The following is a 9,966-nucleotide window of genomic DNA, read 5'->3' as shown; positions in this document are numbered from 1 at the left end:
GTCGGGTTGGCATAGATCGAGAATAGGATTTGTCACTCCATGTATCGGAGATGTATCTCTGGGCCCTCTCGGTGATGCTCATCACTATAAGACTTGCAAGCAATGTGATTAATGAGTTAGTTGCGAGATAAAGCATTACATAAAGATTAAATAGACTTGCCGGTAATGATATTGAACTAGGTATGATGATACCGACGATCGAATCACGGGCGAGTAACATACCGATAACATAGGGAACAACGTATGTTGTTGTGCGGTTTGACCGATTAAGATCTTCGTAGAATATGTAGGAGCCAATATGAGCATCCGGTTCCGCTATTGGTTATTGATTGAAGATGTGTCTCGATCATGTCTACATAGTTCTCGAACCCGCAGGGTCCGCACGCTTAACGTTCGATGACGATTTGTATTATGAGTTATGTGTTTTTGATGACCGAAGTTTGTTTGGAGTCCCGTATGAGATCATGGACATGACGAGGAGTCTCAAAATGGTCGAGAAATAAAGATTGATATATTGGAAGGTTATGTTCGGACACCGGAAAAGTTTCGAAGAGGTTCAGACATTTTTGGGAGTACCGAGGGGTTACTGGAACCCCCCGGGGAAGTGCTGGGCCAACATGGGCCTAAGGGGGAGAGAGGGAAGCTCGCAGGGGTTGCCCCCCCCTCCTAGAGAGTCTGAATAGGACAAGGAGGAGGGGGCGACGCCCCCCCTCCCTTTCCCTCTCCCTCTCCTTCCTATTCTCTCCGGTGGAAAAAGGTAAAGGGAGGGGGGCGAATCCTACTTGGACTACGAATCCTACTTGGACTAGGAGTCCAAGTAGGACTCCCCCCATGGCGCGCCCCTTCTGGCCGCCGCCTCTCTCCCCCCTCCTTTATATATGTGGGCAGGGGGCATCCCAAAGGCACATCAATTGTTCTCTTTGCCATGTGCGGTGCCCCCCTCCACAGTTTACTCCTCCGGTCATAGCGTCGTAGTGCTTAGGCGAAGCCCTGCGTGGATCACATCATCAACACCGTCACCACGCCGTCGTGCTGACGAAACTCTCCCTCGACCCTCTACTGGATCAAGGGTTCGAGGGACGTCATCGAGCTAAACGGGTGCTGAACATGGAGGTGACGTACGTTCGGTACTTGGATAGGTTTGATCGTGAAGACGTTCGACTACATCAACCACGTTAACTAACGCTTCCTCTTTCGGTCTACGAGGGTACGTGGACACACTCTCTCCCTCTTGTTGCTATGCATCTCCTAGATGGATCTTGCGTGATTGTAGGAATTTTTTTGAAATTGCATGCTACGTTCCCCAACATATGGTTTTCCACAAACTCGCAAAAAAGTATTGCCATCGGCTTTCGAACTCGCAACCTCGTGTTCGAAGTGAACGATGCTAGCCATTCAGCCATCCCAGCCAGTTGTGAAAACATTCATTTTGCTGTTTTTATTCCTTTCTGCAATCGTGGTTTTTCTTCTGGAAGTTTTCAATCGGTTTTTCATTTTTTTCCTTGGTTTTTCTTCAAATCGATGAACCTTTTTCCCAATATCCATGAACAATTTTTCAAAATTGATGAACTTTTTCAAATTTGTGACAAACTTTTTTCCAAATTCAATGAACTATTTTCGAAATTTTGATGACCTTTTTCAAATTCAATGAACTATTTTTCAAATTGATCCACTTTTTTCAAATTTTGAGGAACTTTTTTCAAAAGTTGTGATTTTTTCTTAAAATCAATGAGGTTTTTTTCAATTTTTTGTGAACTTTTCCTAAAAATTGATGAACTTTTTTCAAACCGATGAACTTTTTAAGTGATTTTAAAGTTTAAATTAACGTTTTATTAAAAGCAATAACTAGGACTTTTCTGTTAAGGGACACTAAGACGAGCTTGGTCCTGGTCGTGAGGTGGTGAGTTTGATCTCCAGTTCTCCCACTGTTGTTTTTTCGCGTTTTCCTTTCGTCAGCAGGTAATGGGCCAGATTCGAAACCAGCCCAATCAAGAAACGTGCAGGCGCCAAGTTGTGTAACCGGCGCCTTCAGCGCCGACTAGGGGCTCCCATCGAAAACATCCCGCGTGGACCTGACTGTGCCTAATGCAGCCTACCAAGCGTCCTTAGCTATTCTATTTTGGGCCATTACGTACGTATGGGCGGTGTTGGTACAAATTGATCAAGTATGAAGGTATCTCTTGACGCTTGTAGGTAACATGCCCCCTTGGATTTGGATTGTATTGAATGCAAGGGCATCTGGATCGGGGGGAAAGAAAATGTAGTGCTCCCTCTGGTCCTTTTTACTCCGCATATTAGGTTTCGCATATCAGGTTTGTCTGAAGCCAAACTCTTCAAAGTTTGACCAAGTTTATAAAAAATGTATTAAAATTCACATAACAACACAAATATCATTAGATTCATTTTGGAATATATTTTTTATATTATATTTATTCGGTATTATAGATATTAATATTTTTTATTTAAATTTGGACTTCAGACAAATCTAATACGCGGAGTAAAAAGAGTCGGAGGGAGTACGGTTCACACCCAAGGTTGGCCGTGTGCTATGCTTGGAGAAAAGAGCATTGCTTGGAAGGGGGGATGTTTTACGTGCACGACACAAGAAGAGAATAGTTTCCCTAGCTTGGATCCGTACTTTTTTTTTTTGAGGGGATAGTTCCGTACTCGGCCTTGGGTCAGGCGGAGCTGCACCAAAAACTGGCTAGGCCACGCACCTAGGGAGGCATTTGGTGGACCGCATGCTTTTCGCTTTTCCTGAAAGTCTGATCCACATAATCTGTTTGAAAGTGTACATGCTCTGGGTCATGTTACGTGTGAATTTTTTTTACCAAACTAAGCAGTCTTGATAGGCATGACAGAGGGGTGCTTTAAGTTTGGTCCGGGCCAGTTTTTCATTCAAGCTAGGCAGCAGTCAAACAACTCAGACTTAGCCTGTGAGAGTCTGGTTGGGCTTTATGTAGTCTACCAAATGCCTCCCTATTGCCGCATCGTGCAAAAGTCAAATCTCTATGGAAAAGTTGGCGTGTGCAAAGCGAGGCGTGGCGCTGGGTGCCTGATCCGCACGAGGAACAAGGCTAAGATATTGAGAACTCGCTTGGGCCAGAAAGACGGAACAGGAGTACCCATCCTCGTCTTGCAACAGGATGGGTGCATGGTCGCCCACGTGAACTTCAAGTGGGCGGGCCCATCTGCTTACAAACGCCACGGGAAAAAAAGTCGATCGCCACATGTGAGCCTCCCAGCGAGCAAGTGAACGCATGATTTTTTTAATTTTTTATTTTAGCTGGTTTTATTTAATAAAAACAATTATGAATTTGTAAAATATAAAAAATCGAAAGAAATTCATGAATTTGAAAAAAATCCATGAATTTGTACAAATGTTCAAAATTTCAAAAAAATAGTTCACAAAATTCAAAATGCTTCATAAATTTATATTTCTTTTAATTTTAAAAGGCATTCACGCATACCAAAAATCTTCATGTATTTCAAAAGGTTCACAAATTCCCAAAATGTACATAAATTAAAGAAAATAAAAAAATATTTGCAAATTTGAAAAATATTTGCAAATTCAAAAAGGTGTTCACAAAATTTTATAGTTATTCATGAATTAAAAACTGCTCACAAAATTTTAAAAATGCTTGCAAATTCATGAAAATTATTCATGAATGGAAAATTTTCATGAATTCAAATAAAAATGAATATTCAAAAATTCATGAAATTCCACTATATTTGTGAATTCAAATAATGTTCATGAAATAAAAAAATGCAAATTGAAAAATAAAAATGAAAAGAAAAAAAGAAAATAGACAAGAGGAAATAAAGAATAGGCAATAAAAATGAAAACATGAAAACCTGTTAGATAACAAAAAAATGATAAATGATAAAACTAAAAAAACGTCATATGGAAGGTTCCCAAAACTTGGCATGCCCGTCATTTGCATTGGGGGTTGCGGTTGGCCGGCCAAGAAGCAAATGAGCAACCGTCGTCGTTGTTTGTCATTACTAAATACAAGGTAAATACAAACGCAATACAAATATAATCAATTGCAGACAATTAACGAGAATCATTCTTCAAGTTGTTCACATTTGTTGGGTGCAATGGATCATTTAGGTGGCTGGTTAGGTGGCTGTGAGGAGGTTGGTTCTTGGTTCGTCTAGTTTGGTGTTGCTTTGCTCATCATGCAGTCATGTGGTGGTCCTTAAAGAACTACCCCATAGGAGTGATTTCTCTCGACCCAATACCAATATCTACGCCTGACCTCTTCACACTGAGGTCGTGTCTAAGTGCAGCCAATATGAACGGGCACTTCCTATTATCCAGGGATGGTTATCATTGTTTAGCCTGTCCATTTGCTTCTTTGTGTTCTCATATGCGAGGATGATTCATAAAAATAGTCATTTAATGAACGTGTTGCTCATAGCTTGCTTAATTTCCTGGTTGCAGTTGGTCATTGTGATAATGGTACAATGGGTCATTTAGTATATTAATGAAAGCTCTCCTATGATTTAATGAATTTGCATCCAACTTACTTACTCAGGTAGACCTAGAGCTCATTTAAGGAGGCTCATTACTGGAATATACAAGTTGGGTTTTATAATATGAAGTTCCCCACTAGTATGTAAATGAGACTCATGAACTCAACAATAAAATACAATGAAGTGGTGCTACTTTAAAACACTACATGTGTACTCTGAAAAAAATAGTGATGTTGTTCCTTCTCTCTCTCATGTTTATGCCTTTTTGATACATCTTGTTTTGTTTTTTTATTTGGATCCCTTTTCTCTTCTCTTTATTTTTCTCTCAAGGTATAATGTCACGTCGTCGCCAGAAGTGAAGGCAGCGAGAAGACAACATTGGTCACGGGTGCAGCCGGTGGTGGTTGCTCCCCCCCCCCCCACCACCCACCTCGGCCAACCGCTTCTCCTCTGTCGAACTTCACTCCTCATTAAGAAGAACAACGACGAACAGTGACTGCGTGATTCATGAAATGAAATGATGATTGAGGGCGGTGGTGGAAAGAAAGGGGGAGTTGTTGGGTTGTACGTTCGCGAGGTCTGATACGGGAGCGAACATGTCTAGAATATGACATAGCTGATGGATCTGCGCGGCTCGTGTAGATCAATCGGACGGACGAGACAACATACGTCTTGAATCTTTAAAAATCAGACGTCATATTTTTAGTGATTCCGTAGTATTTATCTCACATGACACTCATAAAATAGCATCATGTGCTCCGACACTCTAACGGGAAGAGTATCTTGTGGGAGCCACTCGTCAGTGGCCGTGTCACTACGAGGCAGCTCTTGCTTGCGCTGCTACTGATCTTTAAGCCACGAGGCAAACCAAATCCACACAACCAGCGGCCCAAAGACGGCCACTCCCTCCCCCGTTCCGCCTTCATCATCCATCCCATTGACACTTCCTCGCCGCGCGTTCTCGCCGGCGGAGATGGCGGCAATGCGGACCCTCCACACCGCGCCGGCCTCCTTCATCGTGCCGCCCGCTCCTCATCTCGTCTCCCCGACTCCAACTCCAAGAGGTGAGGCCGCCCTCGTCCCCCGTGAATGAATCGATAGATGATGTCTCAGCTCTCATGAATCATACATCCACATGCAGCAGCTGCCCTGCCAGCGAAGGCTCCTCCTGCCGCGGCTGCAACTATCCAGTCGCATGCCCGGCCCCCCTTGTCGCCGCGCGTGGGCCGTCGCCGGTCGTGCGCGAGAGCCGCGTCGTCCAGCGGTAACTTCAAATCCTCCCGAGCTTTTGCATGTTTCGCCATCGCAGCCGTAGTAGTAGCAGTAGCAGCAGCAGCAGCAGTCGCAGAATTCCTGGCGACTCTGAATTTATGCACTGGCCTGTGCCTGTTGCTGGGCTTAGTGCCCTGCTAACTGAAGATATATGTGTGTGTGTGTATGTAACTTGTGTATGCTCCGGTGTCTGTATAATTTCCCCAGCTGGTGCGGTGGTCGCGTCAGTGGAGGATGCCAAGAGGGACGTGCTCATCGCGCTCTCCCAGATTATCGATCCTGATTTCGGCACGGACATCGTCTCGTGTGGGTTCATCAAGGATTTGGAGATCAGTGAAACTTTAGAGGAGGTAAAAGGGCACTTCCTGATCGAATGAGATGCGACAGTGATTAACCGGCATTGCCTGGGATTTACCCATTAGTTTGACTGTCTTCAGGTCTCGTTTCGTGTGGAGCTGACGACTCCTGCATGCCCAGTCAAGGACATGGTGAGGCAGTTCTCGTGTTCAGCTATCTGATTATTCGCTGTCTGATCATTTCATGGCATAAGTCAGTGCCAACATCTCAACGACCACTTATGTCAGCTATGCCTCAATTGCTATGCATCGGTAGATCTGCACTTGAACCGTGTATCTGCTATTTAAAAGTGCTGTGCAATGAACTTGTCTGATAACATTGCATCTGTATTATCCTTCCAAGGAATGGCTTTGCCTAAAACTCTGAATTTGTGCTGTACAGTTCGAAGAAAAGGCAAATGAGGTCGTTGCAGCACTTCCGTGGGTTAAGAAGGTCAATGTTACAATGTCTGCACAACCTGCACAACCAGTATATGCAGGGGACCTCCCAGAAGGACTAAAGAAAATTTCAAACATCATAGCAGTCTCAAGTTGCAAGGCAAGACTTAGTACTCCTGCACACATCGAACGATACCTTAAAAATTGCTTTTAGTGACCGTTTTCACGTCTCCAGGGAGGAGTTGGAAAATCTACAGTCGCGGTGAATCTTGCATACACCTTAGCTGGTATGGGGGCCAGGGTTGGGATTTTCGATGCCGATGTCTTTGGTCCAAGCTTACCAAATATGGTTTCTCCAGAGAACCGGCTGCTAGTGGTGGTAAGCCTGATGGTTGGATCTTTATGTTAACATGGAATTTAGTGTTTGCACTAATAATGGTAAACAGACTTACCTTTAGAACCCAGAAAGCAAAAGTATTCTTCCGACCGAGTATTTGGGAGTCAAATTGGTGTCTTTTGGCTTTGCTGGACAAGGAAGAGCGATCATGCGAGGTCCAATGGTTTCAGGAGTCATTAATCAGTTGCTGACCACGACTGACTGGTATGCAAAGCCAACAGTTGATCCCTGTCTAAAGCCATCAGATGCACATGACATTTTTTTTTGAGGAAACACATGACATATTTAATAGCCATACTTCCAGCTACTACGTATATACCAAACAGTTTTTTAATTTACCTCTAAATAAAAGAACTTGAAACTGTTGTTTATTGCATGAAGGGGCGAACTTGACTATCTTGTCATTGATATGCCTCCCGGAACAGGCGATATACACTTAACACTCTGTCAGGTGGTTCTCTAGCAACTTTGCTGTGCATATTATATATCCTAGTGAAGCGAATCATACTGAAAGCATCTCGAAGTATAACACGTCCGAAACACCAGGTAGCTCCGTTGACTGCAGCTGTGATTGTTACTACCCCTCAGAAGCTGGCTTTTATTGATGTTGCAAAGGGTGTTAGGATGTTCTCTAAGCTGAAGGTGTGTAATCTTGCACAACACGCTGCATGAATAGCCTAATTTGACAAGTATTCTTCCATTGACTTGTCTCTGCACCTCTTCTGTTGCCAAGGTTCCATGTGTTGCAGTTGTTGAGAACATGTGCTACTTTGATGCTGACGAAAAGCGCTATTACCCATTTGGAAAAGGTTCTGGAGCTCAGGCAAGACAAATACGTATTAACTAATATTTTGTAGCACATTTCTCTTGGATAGCTATTGAGTTTCTTCGACAATGCAATTACTCTTTCAGGTTGTGCAGCAGTTTGGAATACCTAACCTCTTTGATTTGCCAATACGGCCAACTGTAAGTCCAAAAAGAAAAAAGATCCTGCTTGCACTTGGCTAAACATGAACGTGGAAATTATAGTTTGGTAATTTTACAGCTTTCGTCTTCTGGAGATACTGGCATTCCTGAAGTAGTGTCTGATCCCCAAGGGGACGTTGCCAAGATATTTCAGAATCTTGGAGTATGTGTTGTTCAACAATGTGCTAAAATTAGACAACAAGGTAAATTAAAAGCTCCAGAAGTAACAGAATATAACATATGTGCACTAACTTGACATGAAAAAGAAAACATATAAAAGTGTTGGTACAACCTTGTTTTGCATGTGTTGCATTATAAAACATACTTCTCGTTAATGTTGTGTTAAAATTGTTGTTGTTTATTTTCAGTTTCAACAGCAGTGTCCTACGATAGATCAATTAGAGCAATCAGAGTGAAAGTACCAGATTCAGATGAGGAGTTCTTCTTGCACCCAGCAACAGTCCGACGGAACGACCGATCTGCTCAAAGTGTGGTGTGTATGCCCTTCCCTTATGATGTGTTGGATATATATTTACAGTATCATGCACAGAGTCCAAAAGCTTAATACAGTTCTCTTTTCAGAAAACTAAGTCATGCACCGTCATTTTTCTCTTTTCATCTCAGAAACATATTTAATGGTTTCCTTTTCTCGAACATCTAAATGTGTGTTATTTTGTACTATTAGAAAAGGGCACTGGGATAGCACAAGTCTTACAGCCTAACCAGGAAAAGACCGGAACTAAAAGAAAGAAAGAACTAAACAAAAATTAGCAGCCTACAAAACCAAACGTAGAACAAAAGACCAAAAAAAAAACTGTACAGCTACCCTACAGTGCTCAAGATTGTATATCTGGAGGACTGGCGTGCGAGGCAGTCTGCACAGAACCTTCGCGCCGGATGTCCTCATTGTTCTCTATTTCATGGCTTATTAGTTTAGATACTAAGTAGTTCTTTTTTGCAGGACGAATGGACTGGAGAGCAGAAAGTACAGTATGGCGATGTACCTGAAGACATCGAGCCTGAAGAGATACGGCCAATGGGCAACTATGCTGTTTCTATAACTTGGCCTGATGGATTTAGTCAGGTATATGACACACAAAATTAGATTCATCTCCTGTTAATGTTTATGATAATTTAAGAGTACAGCAAAGTTAAGGGATACATCTAGATGACGCTAACATATTTCTGAAAAAATGAAACACATGCAAGACCTAAAATGCATATGCATCTGATGCTTTGCAGATAGCACCTTATGATCAACTGGATATGCTTGAGAGGTTAGTGGATGTTCCTCTTCCAGCAACAGCTGCAGTGGCCTCTTCGTGATATAGTAGAGATAATGTTCAGCCATCAAGGACAAAGAAAGAAAAAACTTTATGATTCAATAGGCTCAAGGAGTTTCTAGGCCTACAGCGAATTTTGTGTGATTGTTATAACAGTGTAGAAAAAGCATTGTTTATTCAAATATGAAATTAAGATGTTTGTCTTCTTACGTACAGATCGCTTATGTGCTCTGAAATCTGAAACCATGGTTTCTGTGAACTTAAGTGCTCATAGACAGTATATTTCAGTTGGATTCAGAATATGCGATATTTTTTAGACATGAACACCTATCTCACTTTTTCAGTGCAGAACTACCCAAAGAAGACAAGGGTTTAGCATGTCATTATGTGGCCAGCCCCTTGGAAGGAATTATGAGCTTAATAGTTCATATAACCTACCATCTGAGCTTGAAAGCATTCAAAGTTGTAAATCCTCATGTCTTTACAGTAAGGTTATATGGCGGCCGGTTAAACACTCTTAATAGTTCAACAAGGAGAAGAAAGGAAAGGGATACAGTAATAGAAACAGAGACGACAAATTGACGTGTTCACCACCCACGGCCTACATGTCACAAATGCCCAAACGACGTGCAAGAGACGGCCGAAAGAGTTGCGGATGAATTTCTTACATCACTCTAGTTTCTTCTTAAAAAACAACCCCAGTTGAAAACAAGAAACTTAATTTTTGTTCCTTCTTCACTTGACCGGCCGCCATATTCAACAGTACTCCCCCAGTAAAGAGATATAAGGGTGTTTAAACCACTAAAGTAGTATATTTCTTTACAAAGGAAGTAGT

The 9,966-nt window shown here is 42.3% G+C and overlaps 1 protein-coding gene across 2 annotated transcripts; it reads left to right on the top strand.

The window, feature by feature from the left end:
* The first annotated feature begins 5,324 nt into the window (after positions 1–5,324).
* On the top strand, positions 5,325–9,346 carry LOC123070772 (fe-S cluster assembly factor HCF101, chloroplastic). Of its 2 annotated transcripts, none has more exons than XM_044494091.1 (15): positions 5,325–5,543; positions 5,621–5,743; positions 5,959–6,101; positions 6,189–6,239; positions 6,490–6,645; positions 6,721–6,864; positions 6,944–7,086; positions 7,264–7,333; positions 7,429–7,524; positions 7,616–7,705; positions 7,795–7,848; positions 7,928–8,051; positions 8,217–8,341; positions 8,810–8,932; positions 9,091–9,346. In XM_044494091.1, exons 1-15 carry the CDS (start codon positions 5,453–5,455, stop codon positions 9,172–9,174), a joined length of 1,617 nt encoding a protein of 538 aa, XP_044350026.1. In that variant the 5' UTR covers positions 5,325–5,452; the 3' UTR covers positions 9,175–9,346. The 2 variants fall into 2 exon arrangements, with proteins under 2 accessions (XP_044350026.1, XP_044350027.1); XM_044494092.1 differs by having other exon boundaries at positions 5,332–5,543; positions 5,624–5,743.
* The last annotated feature ends 620 nt before the right edge of the window (positions 9,347–9,966 follow it).

The sequence above is a fragment of the Triticum aestivum genome, chromosome 3B (assembly GCF_018294505.1).
Source record: "Triticum aestivum cultivar Chinese Spring chromosome 3B, IWGSC CS RefSeq v2.1, whole genome shotgun sequence".
Classification (NCBI taxonomy): Eukaryota; Viridiplantae; Streptophyta; class Magnoliopsida; order Poales; family Poaceae; genus Triticum; species Triticum aestivum.
The sequence above is the reverse complement of the archived record's forward strand: the minus strand, read 5'-3'. Positions and strand labels throughout refer to the sequence as shown.

Bases quoted from the DNA above. Each gene is read 5' to 3' on its own strand.
- LOC123070772 (XM_044494091.1), top strand. From the start codon at position 5,453: ATGGCGGCAATGCGGACCCTCCACACCGCGCCGGCCTCCTTCATCGTG. The intron at 5,744-5,958 runs GTAACTTCAAAT...TAATTTCCCCAG, and splicing joins GAGAGCCGCGTCGTCCAGCG to CTGGTGCGGTGGTCGCGTCA. The intron at 8,052-8,216 runs GTAAATTAAAAG...GTTTATTTTCAG, and splicing joins TGCTAAAATTAGACAACAAG to TTTCAACAGCAGTGTCCTAC.